Raw genomic sequence first — 18,017 nt, 5'->3', positions numbered from 1 at the left:
CTTTCTTTGGGAGGGGGCAGAAAAGGCAACATTTCAAGTCCTTACCTCAAAGGATCTATTTTCTATTCCAAACCAAGGCCTGGTTTAACCCTAGTAGGAGGTCATGAGGTGGCTTTGCACCTCTCTATTGTAACTCAGTTCTGACCCCTGCTGGACACACTGGCATCCTACCTGGAACCGAGGCTGCAGCTTCACACAAGTAAACATGGATGAGCTCTGTGTTCTCCCTGTCTGTACAACATATTGCCCCCCCGGTGCTCCATGCTAACACTTTTAGCATACGCTATGTGACAGCGCTGAGGTGAAGAGCCCCCTGCTGGCTGCTAACAAGACTGCTATGTCTCTGTGCATCCTCAGGCTGTGGGCTGGTGGATATGGGCGACGCCATGAGGCAGATGGCCGAAGTCAAGGACTCCCTGGACATCAACGTCAAACAGAACTTTATCGACCCGCTGCAGATTCTACAGGACAAGGACCTCAAAGAGATCACGGTATGTTACAGTTACAGTAACCACAATAAAATCACGTGATAAAACGTCAACAACACTTTAATTCATGAGGGATACTACTTAAAGAATGTAGTTATGTTTCACCCCATGTTTTAGTGTTCACTTGAGCTGTTACACCCAAATAGTCTTTACTGTGTTGTGTCTCTATCAGTGCTGAACACGAGAATTTAACCCATATTTATGGAAAAACAGTGGCTTTTGTGACTACCTCATTTTCAATCTTTTTCATTACATGCTCATGAAATATTGTGGTGTATCTATCTATATGGATTAACCTATACATTTCATACGTGATGTTCCGCTCAACTTTTGAAAATGTGACAGTAAAACTCGTAATCAAATGGAATATAATAAGTTAGAGCTATCTTGAAAACCTTAACCCAAGTGCATTGAGTTTGCAGCCATCTGTATTTTTCAATTGATTGATTGAATTCCGCCCCAGAATATATTCGAGTAGATGACAGTTGAATGTTTCCAACGAAAAAATTGGGTGCTTTGCAGCAGCAACTAACAGCGTAGAAAAAAACTGTTATAAATAATAAGAGAAATACATGAATGAAAATGTATGAATTTCAGCTTGTTTGGTATGTGTGTAAAGAAAACTGCAAAGAGTCGGGAAATGCTGGCGTGGAAAGCAAAAAGATGTATTATTATTATTATTTATTATTATCAGTATTATACTGAGTATAATATATAGTGTTTTGTAATGAAGCTGTTCCTGTGTGCAGCACCACCTCAAGAAGCTGGAGGGCCGCCGGTTAGACTTCGACTACAAGAAGAAGCGCCAGGGGAAGATCCCGGACGAGGAGATCCGCCAGGCTGTGGACAAGTTTGAGGAGAGCAAAGACCTGGCAGAGAGGAGCATGTTCAACTTCCTGGAGAACGATGTAAGACAACATGAATGTTCTAAATACCATTTAGAGCAGTGGGAATATTAAACATAACGCAGGTAGCTCATTGGTTCAACAACGTAAACATACCTACGGTAGAAAGTAGAAATATGTAAATATTGTAAAAATATGCATTGCCGCATTTTAAGGAAGTGCAAAATAACTGCAGTAGACCATTCTAAGATAAACAAAACGGAATGAATGGAAAATCTGTATGAGATGAAAATTGTGTGTGTGTGTGTGTGTGTGTGTGTTAGGTAGAACAGGTGAGCCAGTTGTCAGCGTTGATCGAGGCGGTGTTGGAGTACCACCGGCAGTCATCTGAAATCCTGAAGGAGCTCAGCGGAAAGATGCAGAAGAGGTAAGACAGAAGGCTTCGCTCTTGTGATTGAAGCTATTTTCATTTCATTAAAAAAAAACTGCCTTCAAAATAAATGCACAAATCACTTTAACAGGCCACAGTATTTTACCTTATATGACAAGCTTTTACATTCTGCTGCCCTGTTCTCTCCTCTCACCCTAGGATCTCCACAGCCAGCAGCCGCCCCAAGAGAGAGTTCCAATCAAAGTCCATCATGAGCAGCATCGAGAACATCGACAACGTCCAGCACAACGGACTGTCCTACAGCTCCTCGCTCAAATCCTCAGGTACGCCTCCAAATTAGCCTTTATTTTATCTGTGTCGTCGTTGCCTGGTTTTCTGTCATTTCCTCTTGTCAGTTCCATCTCCATTGGTGTCTTTAAGTTCTGGTGTATGTGGTTTTTTTCCCCTTCCTGTTACTCCTCTTACAGATATCCAGCTCAACCACACATTCAATGGGAAAAGTAGGTATTTCCTGTCAGGCTGTCGTCCTGTAATCGGCTTTTACCTCAACTTTATTGTGTCTAGATACTGTATGATAGGGCATTCACGACTAGTGAATTTTACTAGTCGACTAGTCGTCCCTAAAGGTAGTCGACTAGTCGACTAACCGTTAATTTTTTTTTTTTTTTTTTTTTTTTTTTTTTTAATCTTTAAGAAAGAACACGAGGTATTTACACGACATACATGGACTATCATATCCCATATCCCCCACAAAGAACATCAAAACAAAACAAGAAAACTGCATAAAATACACAATAATCCAAGAACAAACAAGACTATTGGACAAACAACCAAACAAAAACAATGCATTCAGCTCCTATCCTGATAAGCCTAATGACACTGGGTAAAAAGTTCTTAAAGTCAAACTCTGTATGTGGTTGCCATATTTTGGGGATGTCTAAGAATCTGCCTTTGCTATTGTAGTAAATGTTATCCAACGTATGGTAGCTTGAGAGTTCATTCCACCAGTGAACTACAGCTGGGGGATTGGATGCTTTCCAATTTAAAGCTATGCATTTCCTAGCTGCCAACAGGGCAAGATCTATGTATTTACTTTGAATGCATTGTTTTTGTTTGGTTGTTTGTCCAATAGTCTTGTTTGTTCTTGGATTATTGTGTATCTTATGCAGTTTTCTTGTTTTGTTTTGTTGTGTTTTGATGTTCTTTGTGGGGGATATGGGATATGGGATATGATAGTCCATGTATGTCGTGTAAATACCTCATGTTCTTTCTTAAAGATTTTTTTTTCTTTTTTTTTGTGCTAAAACGACTAGTCGACTACTAAGCACAGTGTCAACTAGTGGTTTTACTAGTCGACTAGTCTGTGAATGCCCTACTCTATGATGTAGCTGGATTATGTTTACAACTGACATTAAAATACATCTCTGGTGTACATCTCTTTTGCTCTACCTACCCAATTATAATACAATGAATCACCCACTGGGGATGTTATTATGTAGAGCTCAATCTCTCCCCTGAATCGCCATTAAAAGATGCTTTGTGAAAAACGTCTGCTGCCCTCTAGTGGTAAAATTCAGCCATAAACAGGTGTTTTGCGTCGGTGTGTGTTGTGTTTGTTGTTTGCTTGCCTCGTCATCACCATCTCCATATCTCTTCACCTCTCACCCAGCTGATCACTTCACCTCTGTCCCACTGTCTTGGCCTGACAACTCTACTACCAATGGCAACAGCCACCGTGAGTAACACACACACACACACACACACATGCGCGCACACACACGTGCGGTTTTAGAGACACCAGTTTGTCCACCATAAATGTGAATTTAAAAAAAATCTTCAAATTGGAATCTTGAAAAAATCATTTTGAACACCACCAGACAAAATCTTCAAAACAAATCAAAGTCTGGCAAAGGTATGAAAATGTGTAGGAACCCTGTAATGAGTAAAACATAAGTCAAATCTGTCCACATACATACTTAAATACAGGAACAACTTGCATTATGTAACACCTTCCTCTCATCCTCTGACCAACTGTCCCTCTCTTCCTCTTTCTCTCTATTTGCCCATGTCTTTCCTCTCCCTCTCTCTCTCTGTGTGTGTGTGTGTGTGTCTCTTTCTCTCTCTCTGTCTCTCTCTGTGTCTCTATCTGTCTCTGTGTGTGTCTCTCTGTCTGTGTGTGTGTGTGTGTGTGTGTGTGTGTGTGTGTGTGTGTGTGTCTGTGTCTGTCTGTCTGTCTGTCTGTCTGTCTGTCTGTCTGTGTGTGTGTGTGTGTGCGTCTCTCTGTCTCTGTGTGTCTCTCTATCTCTCTCTCTCTCTCTCTCTCTGTGTCTCTCTATCTCTCTGCGTCTCTATCTGTCTCTGTGTGTGTCTCTCTCTATTTGTGTGTGTGTGTGTGTGTGTGTGTGTGTGTGTGTGTCTCTCTTCAGAGTCAGAGGTGTTGTTGGACCAGCCGTGCTGCCGCACGCTCTACGACTTTGAGTCTGAGAACGCGGGCGAGCTGGGCTTCAAGCAGGGCGACGTCATCATCCTCACCAACCAGATCGACGACAACTGGTACGAGGGCATGATCCACGGCGAGTCGGGCTTCTTCCCCATCAACTACGTGGAGGTGATGGTCCCTCTGCCCCAGTGAGGGCAGGGCGCTCCTGAGCAGGCTGGCTCCCTTCAGGCGCCTCGTCGTACTCAGCCTCCCCCCCGGCCTCTGGGGGGTGGATGGGGGCAGCCCAACCCGCAGCTGAAACACCCCTGCTTTTCTGAATTTGAACCGAGCCAGGAAAGTAGTCGTTTTTCGTCTCGAGTTCCCCGACCCGACTAAAGCTCAAAGAAGTGTTGCCGGGTTTACGGCATTTTTCTCCGTTGAACCCGAAGCCAACTGAACCCTAAGCCATGAAGCGAGAAATTCAGCCTGGCCCAAACCCCCGAGGTCTTTGGAGCTGCAGACCGGGCGAATTTGTCAAGGGAGCAGTCAAACTCCATAACTACTACAGCCTCTCTCCATGCTTCAGAAGATGCCATGGCCCCTGTGAGGCCTGATGTGAGGTGGTCTCCTCACCCTGCTCTCTGAGCTGGTCTTCTCATGGTCTCCTCACCCTGCTCTCTGAGCTGGTCTCCTCATGGTCTCCTCACCCTGCTCTCTGAGCTGGTCTCCTCACCCTGCTCTCTGAGCTGGTCTCCTCATGGTCTCCTCACAGATTTGACGTGCACTTCAGTGTATTATTATCCATGTTATGAAACTGTTATCTCAGAAATGATATAGGGGCTTTGCAGTTGCGTCACAAATCTGTTAGCAGCCACGTCTGGCGCCATCATGGAGGTTCGAGTGGAGAATTATCTGTGTGCAAATAATTTCTAAATAACAACCTGGCTGGAAAAAAGATATACCGTTAGGGTGGTAAGGGTGTAGATCTATTTAGTCAACATTATAAGTAAAAGTGAATACAGTAGTGTGAGACAGTGGATTTGTACAACACTGTTGTAGCTTGAGAAGCTCGGTGAACATAAGCACACTGTTAGCTAGCTAACTAGCCAGCAGGCTAATTCATTTAGTAAAGCAACTAATGTTACGGTTAACATGCAACTACTAGCCACTACTAACGCTAGCTTCTACTAGCTAGTGTGCAAATGAGATGCGTTACAATATGAGAGTGATGGTTAACTGACAAGTTGCTATGGTTAGCTAGCTAACAAGCTGACATCTCAATACAAAATCTATCAGCTGCTGGATCAGTGATGAGATTATCAGTTCCCAGTCACAACAGTCAAAACAGCACAGATATTCACCATGTCTATTTTAGTTCTGTAAAGACGATCAAATTCTGTGTTTAGAAACGCTGAGCTGAGGACCTAGCCTGGGTAAACCCAGCCTCCATGTGACCTGCTCTCAGGCTTACCCTGCTCTCAGTCACTAGGAGTAGTGACTGAGAGCAGGGTAAGCCTGAGAGCAGGTCACGTGGGGGATGGGTTTACCCAGGCTACTGAGGACCTCCAACATGGCCGCCAGAGGCTGTTAACGTCACCCGAAAGCCTTCTATTCAAGACATTTTGAATATTCTTCTTGATAGCGTTTTATGTTCTCTTTTACAATCATAATGTAAGCATTGCATTCTTACGTGTTGTTGTAAGCCGGCCTTAGCCGCACTTCGAGAGAAGCCTTGCCAAAGTAAAAAATTTGAACTTCGGTCTTCACACTGTACACAAAACATTTGATTGCCGATGTTGGCTTTCACTCAATAGCGCCCTCTACCGTTTCACACAGACATTCCATATTTATTTGAAATATATTGTTATTATTTTTTTGTGTGTTTATTGTGAACAGTGAAAACCGTATCCCAAAGAGTGCTCAGGCTCAACCTCTTAACATCTCCATCTCAGTATCCAGTCAGCGTGTTTCTTAAAGGTCTCATCCAGTTCATTGTGTGGCCGTACACATTTCAAAGGTGGACAGGCTATATATATTTGGACATTGATCATATCTACATCACAGGTGAAGTCGCACCCGTGTTCGAGAACCTCACGTTCACCCGGGATGGTGGTAGGCAGTATACTTGATGTATCATATTGCTACTTGGTTAGACTTCCAGTAGCCTGTGTTCAGGTTGGCCTGTCTTTGTATTGTAGCTCTCTCCAATCCATGTATTTCTCTTCACTTGTCTCTGCCTGTCTGCCTGCTGTGCTCTTAAGTGTTGCCCCGGAACACCTTTTTAAGACTGTGAGGAACTCTCTCTTTGTCTCTTGTTTACATGGTCTGACTTACTGTATTAATATGACATGAAGCTGCCTGATAGTAAGGACTGCACCGCCCACTCTGTGTCAGATAGGGATGATGAATGCCTTGTCACACTTAAAAACCATGTCAAAGTGCTTTTTTTAAATGTCTGTATTGCACTGAAGCTTTAGAATCTACCTGCCACACACTTCTGCACCTAATTTTGTTTGATCTGTCTCTCCTTTGAGCGTTGCACCTTCTGCGTCATTCCCGACGGACAGGGTTAAAATCCCTCGACCACATCAGATATGCGTCAAAATGATGGTAGATGCTTAGATTGATATAATCTTATTTGTACTGTACAACAATGAAACTGTTAAATCCACTATCCCAATTGTTTGTAATTTAGATTGGAAACACAAGTGTAATTATTTCAGGTGTAGACTAAATCTGCGGAGGTAGATTATCCTATAACTTGTGAAGCTCATTCCAGATCGCTTCTTAGTTAGTGTTTGGCTAGTGAGAAGATAAGCAGTAGTATGGGGAACAGTGTCTGTGTATAGCTGTGCTGATAAAACCTGTGGTCAATTAAGAAGTCCAATCAGGGCTTGTGAGACAGTAAACCAGCCTGATAACCCGCTAGCTAGCCTCTCCTGAGTTAAAAGCAACTAGACAAGAGAGCGAAAAAGGCTGCTTCGTCAGGAGTGACCTAATTGCAACGCCACGACTCTCTTTCTTTTTCAGAAGTGTGTGCATTTTCTTAGTTTTGTTTTATATTTGCTGTTAAAGTGAACAGACGTCACCCCCCCACGCCAAAACTCTGGGGTGTTGCTACCAAAATGTACTCTATGTAGCCGACTGCATTCTTCATTTTGTTTCATCTCTTATGTGGACTACTGTATACTTTATGAACAATAGGGGGCAATATACAAAATGTAATGTATTGAAACTATTGTTAGCTTGCCATTGATTGTTGTAGATATTTCAGATGATTTTAGGATTTTATCTTTTTATTTTTAAGATTGTAACCATCATGGATCTCTTAGCACAAGGTGCTATCTGCAACACAGTCACACCACATTACATTACAAAAAAAATAATGTACATCTGGGTGATTGAATCGTGTATTCAGTCTTAGTTTTAGTTTTATTAGAACATTTGAAAAACTTGGGCTAAGATAATTAAGTCTTCAACAGAATTCAACTTATCTCCCATTTGCAGAGCTTTTGACTGTTTCCCGAAGATTTATAACACAATAGAACATCAAACTTTGTCGTATACAGGCCTATATATATATATATATATGTATATGTATATATATGTACATACATATATATATATATATATATACATATATATATATACATACACAGTATAAATATATATATATACACACATCCATACACAGTATATATATATATATATATACGACTGACTCTTTGATAACACTAAACAAGACCCCCACCCCAAACACTGTACCTCTGTCTGTTTGCCTTTCCAGCTCTGAAAAGTATCTCCTCACTTTCCAATGGAAAATGCACATTTCTGTTTTGTATCTTTTCTGTAGCGTAATTTATACAAAAGGTGTTTTATAGATGTTGTAAATGAATATATTAACAAATATATTGCGTAAATAAATGACAAGCAAATATCGAGCCACATTGCCCTGGCTTTCATTTGTATGCCTGTGTCAAACAAAATGTCATCCGTCCCTGAACCCCGGTTTGAAAGGCACTGGTCTTAGACCATCTAGACCAGGGGTGGGCAATTATTTGAGAAACCCAGATTGTTGCCGGGGCCGAACAAATATTGTCATGCCGTAACCCATGGATGGGTAACTTTGATGACTACCAGGTTTTGCTGAGGGCCGAACGGCGCCAGCGTGAAAAATTTGGTGCATTTGAAGCCACGTTTAGAGGAATAACTCATTTTAAATTAACAGTTGTGATGTCATTATTCAGTCTTAACCACCAATATTTCATCCTTTTCTCACTCACTCCTATGTCACCACCTGCTCTCAGGGCTTGAAATGAACTTTTTTGACCACCTGCCAATATGGCTGCTAGATTTTAAAGTTACCAGCCAATTAGAATTTCCACTAGCTGAAATGTTTTTCTTGAAATAAATCAGAATATGAGTGGGTTAATTTAAGCATAAGTATCAGTAAGTGGCCCGGGATTCTCAAAGCCTGTGTTGAGGGTCACACAAGAACAAAAATGCACTCTTGAAGCTAAATAAATCCAAAACCAATGAGTTAATTATTTAAATTTCTAATTCAATGTAGCCTTTTAGTCGTAAAGATTATTGAAAGATATTCCATATTCCAGACTGAAATGCTATAACAGAAGTGGAGTATTGGCCAGAATGACATGAACATTTGGACACTTATTCAGCAGGTATCTTGCATGTTGCGTTCAGGTGCACTGTGTGTAAAAAAAAAAAAAAAAAAAATTGCAATTCCATCGCGGGCCACACAGGTGGCGCCCATTTGCCCATGTATGATCTAGACCGTCTAGACGAATAAAGAAAGATTGATTCCAACTAAATGCTTGCCCACGGTCGTGCTCATATCCACACCTCAGCGCTCCTCTGCTTGGGACCCCTGCTCTCCCTCTTAACGTTACCCTTCAGAGGCTGCCTCTCTCCTCTATGGGAGTCCTGTCTCTTCGGCTGCTCCGGCCTCGTCTCGATGCCTTCTCCGGCCTCCCTCAGCGGGCCACAGTTCCCGGCGCAGGTCCAGTCCGGCCGGTGGCCCACTACCAGGTCCAGCGTGGGCAGGGAGGTGGTGCTGGTCACGTCCCTGAAGCCCAGAGAGGAGGTGAGAGAGGGGCTGTCTGGAGGGAAGGTCTCGTAGCCCCCTCTCATACCGGGACAAGCCCGCCAGGACGCGCCCTCTCGAAGCCTCACCACCTGGCGGATCTTCTTCCAGCCCAGGTGGTTGAGCTCCAGCAGGTTGAGCAGGATGCAGAAAACCCCCACGCAAAACATGAAGATCAGGAAGATGGTCTTCTCTGTGGGCCTGGAGACGTAGCAGTCCACCGGCTGGGCGCAGGGTGCTGAGGAACAAAGGAAATGGACGGGCACCTGGAAGCCAAACAGCCTCCACTGGGCCAGGATGAAGCCCACCTCCAGAATGGCTCGCAAACACACGTGGAAGACGTAACACTTGGACAAAACCCCCGCAGAAGCCCCGGGAACTCCCTCTGCGTTCCCCTCCCTGTTGGTGGCGCGAGGTCGCGCCTGACTCAAGGACACCACGTTGTTGGGGTCTCCCTTCTGGAGACTCTGGGGGTTGATGCCCTCCAGCACGTCCGCCAAACTGTGGCCCAGGTGCTTATGGGAGCGGATGGAGCAACTGTCCGAGTCGCAGCTCCGATCGTAGGCCTCCCGTCCGCCGTCGAGGCCCGCCTCTCCCGGGATCGCCCCCCGCACCCCCTGCTGCCTCTGGGCGGCGCCGTGGGGCAGCTTGGAGAGGCTGTGCCACGTGTAGACGATGAAGCAGAGGGACGGCGTGGAGACGCTGATGATGTGGAAGACCCAGAAGCGAGGCTGCGAGATGGGCGCGAAGGCGTCGTAGCAGACGGTGGCGCAGCCCGGCTGCAGCGTGTTGCACACAAACATCTCCTGCTCGTCGGCGTACACGTCCTCGGTGGCCACGGCCACGATGAGCAGCCGGAAGATGACCATGACGGTGAGCCACAGGCGGCCGATCATGGTGGAGTGCTGGTGCACGGCGTCCAGCAGGCGCTTCAGCAGGGTCCACTCCGTCATGGTGGCCTGCGGCCGCCGGCCGACCGGAGTAGGGACCAGCCGCCTGGAGCAGAGCAGTCTGCTGGGGACTGATCCACCTCTCCTCCACCTCTCCTCCTCCTCTGTGAGACCGGCTGCTGACTCTCCTGGAGGGCTTAGATGATCTGAAACCGACACCAACTCTCAACCTTCCTGGGACGAGCTTAGCCCCCCCCCCGCCCTAAACTCGACGACCTCTCGACCTCTTGTCCTTGTGTGTTTTTCTCAGTACCAAAAACCCTTATTGGTTCTTGGTGAAAAGGTCTTCTGTAAAAATCAGTCAAGTCCAGCAGAGCAGCCACTCTTCCCGGCTGCATGCGTAGACATCCTCTCCCTGGATGTCCTCCAGCTCTGCCTGGCTCCAGAGCTGTGGAGCCATTGCGAGAGAGAGAGAGAGAGAGACATCTCATCCTTCACAGATAAGGATGAGTTGCCTGGATGACCACTTGACATGAGTCACATTGTGGGCTCTCTCTCTCTCTCTCTCTCTTGTCTTTAGAGTCCATTTTAAAACGGAGAGACGGCACCCTTCCTCTCCTGGAGGCGCCGCTGATAGCAGCGACCGATAGAGCATTCTTCACAGATTACTCCCTCTGGAAGCTAATGGCTTCGTCCTTTAACGGGGAGGCATTTTTTTTAAATGTGGCAGCGTTCTACGATTGCAAATGCATGAAGCATGTTCACTATCACACTCTGGAAAGCACTTGGATGCTCGTGCACGGCTTTAGTGTGAAGGAGCTGTGTCTGCTTTGGTGACGTTGCTTTCGCATTCACCGCCCAAACAAATGTGGAGCAGAATAGTTGAGGAATAGGGTTTGGACTCGTCAAAAAGTACACTTGGAAGTGTTTCTACATCATGGGTGTCGGATGAGGTTTTTGGTCCTGCTGCATGTTTATAATATATATATATTTATATTTATATATATTTATATATATATTTTTTTTTTTTTTTCTATTTCAATATTAACAGTATACAAACAAAACAAAGGAACAAGCTCAGACACAGGAAAGGAAAGATCGACAATAATGTGGCGCTACCATCCATATAGGGGTGCTTATGTGCTTGTAAGAAATGTTGTGCGTGGGGGTCCGACTCAAGGAGGTCCAAGAGGAACCAACTGGACAAGTCACCCACTGCCCCCCAACCTCGTCGAGGTCGGCCAGAAACGCGTCCCAAATAGTTAGAAACTTATGAAGTGAGTTGGTTCTCAGGGATCTGAGCCTCTCCATCTTTATGACCGAGATCATGTCCGTCAACCACCGTTGGAAAGAAGGCGGAGAGGGGGACTTCCATTCTTTCAGGATAAGTTTTTCTTTGGCAACAGTTGTCCCCAGTGTCAGAGACTGAGGTCTCCGAGCAGCCTGAAGATGGCGAGTCCTGCCTCCGGCTGAAGGGTTATTTTGTAAGCCTTGTTGGAGAGTACCAGTCAAATGTTTTGGCCCAGGTCCTGCTGCTTGTTTTGACTGCTCCTCTCCAGCCACTTGCCAATCCTCTTATCTGCGTTTTAAAAAAAGACCCTTGAAAGGTCTGCTTGCATCGAATCGCCGTGGCCCCCCGCCCGGCCCAGATAAAACACTCAGTGACCCCTTTCCTTACTTCAAACAGCTCTGTCTGGTCCCTGTCTGAGCCCGTCTCTCAGTGGTCTGTCCACTTTCTATTTATGTCTTGAATAGAAACGTCTGGGCGTAGCATCGAATAAAGACGTAATCTTGTTGCACTGTGATACTTTTCTAACAGCATCTTGTCTTCATCTCCACTTCAAATGACACCTTTATGGCTTCGGAGCACCAGTGCATCAGAACCATCTTTATCATGACAGTGACAACAACATGCACAGTCAGGTGAAGCATAAAAGCACATGTGTGTGTTAAGGTCCAGACAGCCTCCTACGGCGGTTTTTGTCTGCTATCGATCCGGTGCCGAGACCTAAAAAGGACCGAGGCGCGCGGTGGATTAACATCTTTTAATGGCCGTTCTGGGACGTGGGGAAGGGAAGGGAGGGGATCGATAGGGTGTGGAGCGGCCCCTCGGTTCCTGCCCTGAGCAGGATTTAGGGGGCCCCAATGCAAATGTACCCGGGTGGGGCAAATAGACCTTGACTGAAGACCAGACACAACATCAGCTGACCCAGCTGGCATCGGCTGGCCGCCTGGCCCTCTCTGCCCCGCATCCAACCCCATCAGAGAGGAAGAGGAAGAGGAAGTGGCTTTTCCCAGCGCGGTGTGTTGTGACGTGACGGGGGGGGGAGGGGGCCCTGTGTCTATTAGTTTTTATTTGGGATGTTAATCCGGCATGTCTGGGGGGGGGGGGGGGGGGGCTCTGCGTGCTGCTGTCCCGCGGCTGTCCAAGGAATTATCCCCCCTCTCAGTCTGTTCATGAAGGAATTCACAATGATGTCCGTCCCCTCTGGGCTTTGTCAGGAGCGGCCCGGGAGTGAATAGCAGACAGGATTACAGGGTCGGGAGAGACAGAAAGAGAAGGAGAGAGAGAGGGGACTGGTGCTTTGAAAGAAGTCTCTCTCTCTCTCTCTCTCTCTCTCTCTCTCTCTCTCTGTCTCGCTCTCTACTCCACTCAGGAGTTGTTTTTCACCAGGGGCCACTTTCATCTGCGCTTAGGTGGAGAAAAAGACAGAACAAGCCATAGATATGAACGTAAGGGCTTCTGTTATAAACCTGCGCTGGGTCCTCTATAATCTCCTCCACCCTCAGATGGGGCCTCTCGCAGCTTTTGCTATATTTCTGTGCTCAACGATCAAATATTTTGGCCAGTGAAAATACTACTCCGATGTGGACATTATTGCAGAACTTTTTGTTTTAAGAAAGGAAATTCACTCAGTCGCTGTCACAAGGCTCTGTTGTAGTGTGTCGACTGATTGGGTTGTTGAAATAATTTATGAAGTAATAATTTTTAAAGTTGCTGATAACCAATGTTTTGAGCTATCAGCAACTTTTCTATTCTATATATTTGTTTATATTTGTTAATTTTATATATTCTATATTCTATATATTTGTTAATTTGACTGACAATTATAAATATTCAGTGTTTACCCAAAAATATAATTATTGTCAGGGTGGAGATGGGATACTAAAACTTTCCATTGAATTGGTTTATCCTAATTATAAACTTGTGTCATATTACTCATGGGCGGATTTTGACTTTTATACTTAGGGGGCGCCACCAGACCGGGGGCAGTGAAATTTTGGGTTTTTTCTTTTTGGCCGTTTGAAGCCAGATTTAGAGGAATTATTATTGCACAATAATTCCAACAAACTCAGAATAATAAAATAATGATGATGATGATGACGATGATGATGATGATGATGATAATAATGATAATAGGCAGCTACTACTGCTACTACCACCACTAATAATAATAATAATAATGATAATAATAAAATCATTATAATTGTTATTGTTGTTTTATTATTATTGTTACGATTATTAATCAGAGCGTCATTAATGTAATTATTGTTCAATAAGGACAAGAATGGAAATATAAGAAACTAGGCATCTCGCGCTCGATGCCTAGGCTCGGCATCATCACTGATGACGTCACATCATTAGCTAATTAGCCTAATTAGAAAATCCGGTTCTGTCAGGTCACCCGCACGGGTGCCCTTTACACACCCTGAAGGTTTCAGCCCGATCGCACGTAACACGGCATAGCCCTGTGGCCGAACACAGAACTTGAAACAAACAAACATACTCAATTTTATTATATAATAAGATAGATATTAGAATGAGTAGAACTATCACTGATGATGACATCAGTGATGTCACAATGCCGAGACTTTATGACGTCACTGATAACATCATCAGTGGGAAGGGTGTGAGGTAGTTTAGGTGTGTGTGTGGTTGTGAAGAAGAGGAGGAAGAAGAGGAGACCTAAGAGGACCACAGCGGCAGGATGGTGGGAAGCAGTGTGTAGATAAATCCAGAAGGAGGTGGGGTCATATGGGGGAAAGTGACATGGAGATTTACAATGGTGAGCGTTTTTCTTCTTCTTTTTTTAACCACTGGGGGGGCCTGTTTGAGCTTGAGCCGTGCAGCTCTGTTGGAGTTGTATTGAACGTGTCTCTGTTTGCTCCAGACTGCATTCACCATCAGGACACGACCGACTGGCACACCGACATAAGTCCTAGACAGCGCCCCCATTTGTAGGCAGCAACGCCTGATTCACAACACCACTCTATCTCTCTCTCTCTCCCTCAACCCACGACTCAAAACAGTACACAGAGACCCCACAGATTGGAAAAGTAGGACACTTAATGTATGAGTAATGGGTACATACATGGTTGTAAAGTTATTATTTGCAGGTTTCTATTTGACCAAACGGACTTGGCCCCAGTTTGCCCTCTATTTTTAGCTGACACTCTTAACCAGGGAGACTTACAATGAGTGCATCATTGCATCATCATCATCATCATCACAGGCAACCAATAATAATGAGGTTAAAGGTCAGCCACAGCACCCTGAAAGTATTCCTGCTTCCTCCTTGGAAAATAATCTCTAGAAAATCTCTAGAGATGGACAGAAATCACATTAAATCAATTACAATGATTACACAATAATGTTGTGATTTTGATCATCACAAAATGAAACGAGGGAGAAGTGACCCTGTTTAAACATGTGGCCTAATACTGTAGAGCTGAACAGTCATGTGGACGTCTCTTGTCCCGGAAGTGAGTTTTCTCCATAGACATGTGGAACATTTCTTATATAACGAGTTTTAAGGCTGGAAACAAGCCAACCCGTGACCTACTGAATCATGAGTGACCATAAAACATTCAGTTGCAGCTAAAACAAAAAATTATAACAACGGGGGAAAATCAAAAATTATAATTTTTTCCCCGTCTTTATTTTTTGTAGATAATCTATAGCCTAACCTGCCCTAACCTACTCTAATCTAATCTGGACATAAAAAAAAAATCCATCTGATCTACAGCCTAAACTATTCTAACCTACCGGCATCCCTCAGTCTCAAACCCTTTATGCCTTACCCGAGGCATGACCACAGGAGTGGCAAAACAATTATACCAGTTAATTTAGCGTCACCATCATTGTTGGGCAAATTACTTTCAAAATGTAATATACTACATATTACTAGTTACTTTCATTTGAAAGTAATAAGTTACTTTACAATATTACTTTCTGTGTCGCTGCCCCGGAACCATCCTGAAAAATAATCTCAACCACCTTCAAGTCTGTGTAAACAACCCAAAATTCGAAATGTTATTCTTTTCCTTTGTTATTGTCATCTATAGTGGTTATTTGCATAAAAACACACAGTTTGATTAGGAAACGATTGTATCTTTTTTTAAATATGTGCTTTGATTTAATCAAATGTAACTCAATTTGTAACTTGAGTTACTTGACAAAGTAACTGGTATAATATTACTGAAATCCTATAAGTAATAAGTTACATTACTGAGTTACTGCTAAAATTAATATATTACATGTAATATGTTACTTTTGTAATGAGTTACCCCCAACACTGGTCACCATCAGGAGTCAGGACTATTGACCCCAAATGCCAGTATGCCCTGAACTGCACTGTGTCTTACAGAAGAGATCTCCATCTCACTCAGTCTACCTAATTAAACAAAGGACAAATGCAATGAATGAAAGCCCCTCTCTCCCCCACCACAGACACATCCAGCCCCCTCATGTGCCAGACATTCACCCCAGGCCCTTTCTCCCTCCTCTGCCTTCTCTGCTCGTTAACGCCGCCATAACACCCACGAACCACCAGAACCCCTCAACCAGACCACAGTCTGAATTACCATAGGAGCCAAAGGGCTGACACTGCCCCCTAACAGGATTAAGGGGGGATATGGTGGTGGTGAGGTGGCGCTCCTGCCTGGTCATTCGCCTCGTCTGGCCCTCATACTTGCCCCTTCATCTAATCCCTCACTACTCTCACCGCCGACTGTCAGCCATGGTAATCTGTTGGCAGGCTTTAGGAGGAGAAGCACTGCGGCGAAGAGCTCCCATACACCCTCTCTCCTCTCTCGCTCTCTCTCTCTCTGTCTCTCTCTCTCTCTCCGATAGACACCTTGAGACATTGCTTCTTCTCAGCATAAAGGGAGTACTCGTGGATGTCAAGCATGTGGTAAGAGGACTGTTGCATGTTGTCTTGTTTGGGGCACAGTGTTGTTTGTTGGGAGGTCTCTTCTGCATCACAGGCTTGGCTGTCATGAGAATGAGAATGCATGTTGTGTGGTTCATGCGTCACTGCTTGCTGGTGTGTGATTGTGTGATCAATAGAAAGTTGACACTGACAGACAGGGGTTTCAAATCACGCAAATGAAATCAAAATATAGGGGACCTGTTGTTGTCCCTTGGGGGTATTAATAGGCCTAGGTGATTTTAAGGCCTAGGTGATTTTAAGATGTGTGCCTGCCTGTCACATTCAGGACTAGCAGAACTGTTTTAAGCAATTGTCATGTCTTTTTTCAGCAATGTAAGTGTGAAGGGAGGGGAATGCCACTCAATTATATCAGCCAGGAAAGAGAACAATCAGTTTGTTGAGAGTGTTTTTCCACCTCGTTGAGTCCGATTATTATTAGCATGCGCATCGTTAACTGCTTTTTAAAACTGTTGCAGTTCAAATGTTGATAGAATATTCAGTTTCCCAATTTAAATGGATAATGTATCAAAGCAACAGTCGTAGTGCTGGAGAATATCAAAATTCAGTCGCCTATATATTATTCTTCCTACAGTAAATGCCTGGATCTGGGTATGTGTTATAAAGCTCGCCAAGGCTTGAAGTTACACACTTGTCAGATCAGGTACTGGCAGGCAGCCACAGTACACCTGTGACATGACTCCTGCCTGTGTTCACTGTGACGCCAGGAGCTTGTTGTTGAGCTTGTCTTGTTTTGACACTTCTTCATGTGATCACAGGTGAGCTGAGCTGGAGCTTCACCGGTGTGTCGTGTCCCTCCTGTCTCCCCCTGAGAACGTCATGTGAGCACAGATGAGCTGAGCTGGAGATTCACAGGTGTGTCGTGTCCCTCCTGTCTCCTCCTGAGAACGTCATGTGAGCACAGATGAGCTGAGCTGGAGATTCACAGGTGTGTCGTGTCCCTCCTGTCTCCTCCTGAGAATGTCTATGCATCTACGTCTATGTCAAAGCAGGAAGGGAGGAGGACGGACGGACGGAGGCGGAAAAAAGAGGCAAAAGGAAAATGTCACATGATTAGACATGACGTGTAAAGCACATTGGAAAACATTTACATTAACTAGGCCAGTGGTTCTCAAATGGGGGTCCGGGGACCCCCAGGGATCGTGGCACCTTACAAGGGGGTCCGCGAAAAGTTTTCAGGAAAAATAAAAATATTCAAAAAAAATGTTGTAAAGCTTCATAGTTCAACGAAAATATGTTATGCTTTAAATCTAAAATGGTTCATGGATTACATTCTAATCTAAAATTTAAAAGTGAAGCACGTTACCGTGGAAACAATTAAGCTTAGACCAAAATCACAAATCAGAATGAGGGGGTCCCCGGTATATTTTCTATCTTGTAAGGGGTCCTTGGCTGAAAAACATTTGAGAACCTCTGAACTAGGCTACATTAACAGTCCTTAAACGCATTTGTGAATTGCCAAGTTTGCATTTTTCATATATATTTTTTTGAATGTCCATGTAAAATTGGCCACAAAGTCACAAAGTGTGAAACTGTGGATATATATATATATATATATATATATATATAGATATATATATATATATATATATATATATATATATAGATATATATAGATATATATATAGAGAGAGAGAGAGAGAGATATAT

The 18,017-nt window shown here is 44.3% G+C and overlaps 1 protein-coding gene and 1 pseudogene across 3 annotated transcripts in view; one reads left to right on the top strand and one right to left on the bottom strand.

Annotated features, from left to right (window-relative positions):
• Positions 1-8,072, top strand: part of sh3gl3a (SH3-domain GRB2-like 3a) — a 36,160-nt gene extending 28,088 nt beyond the window's left edge. The window contains exons 5-11 of one of the 2 annotated variants that reach the window (XM_083662295.1): positions 358-491; positions 1,238-1,396; positions 1,657-1,760; positions 1,923-2,047; positions 2,192-2,224; positions 3,394-3,459; positions 4,151-8,072. In XM_083662295.1, the coding sequence (XP_083518421.1) occupies positions 358-491; positions 1,238-1,396; positions 1,657-1,760; positions 1,923-2,047; positions 2,192-2,224; positions 3,394-3,459; positions 4,151-4,356 (827 nt within the window). In that variant the 3' untranslated portion in view covers positions 4,357-8,072. The remainder of the gene's footprint in view (positions 1-357; positions 492-1,237; positions 1,397-1,656; positions 1,761-1,922; positions 2,048-2,191; positions 2,225-3,393; positions 3,460-4,150) is intronic. The other variant, XM_083662296.1, reaches the window with a different exon arrangement.
• A 922-nt stretch (positions 8,073-8,994) lies between these two features.
• LOC310799788 (gap junction delta-2 protein pseudogene) lies at positions 8,995-10,200 on the bottom strand (annotated as a pseudogene). The gene has a single exon. The product of its transcript is annotated as a gap junction delta-2 protein pseudogene (transcript).
• Positions 10,201-18,017: the final 7,817 nt, after the last annotated feature.

Source organism: Poromitra crassiceps (assembly GCF_964638095.1).
Source record: "Poromitra crassiceps genome assembly, chromosome: 28".
Lineage (NCBI taxonomy): Eukaryota > Metazoa > Chordata > Actinopteri > Beryciformes > Melamphaidae > Poromitra > Poromitra crassiceps.
Note: the sequence above shows the minus strand (reverse complement) of the source record. Positions and strands in the feature narration are given on the sequence as shown.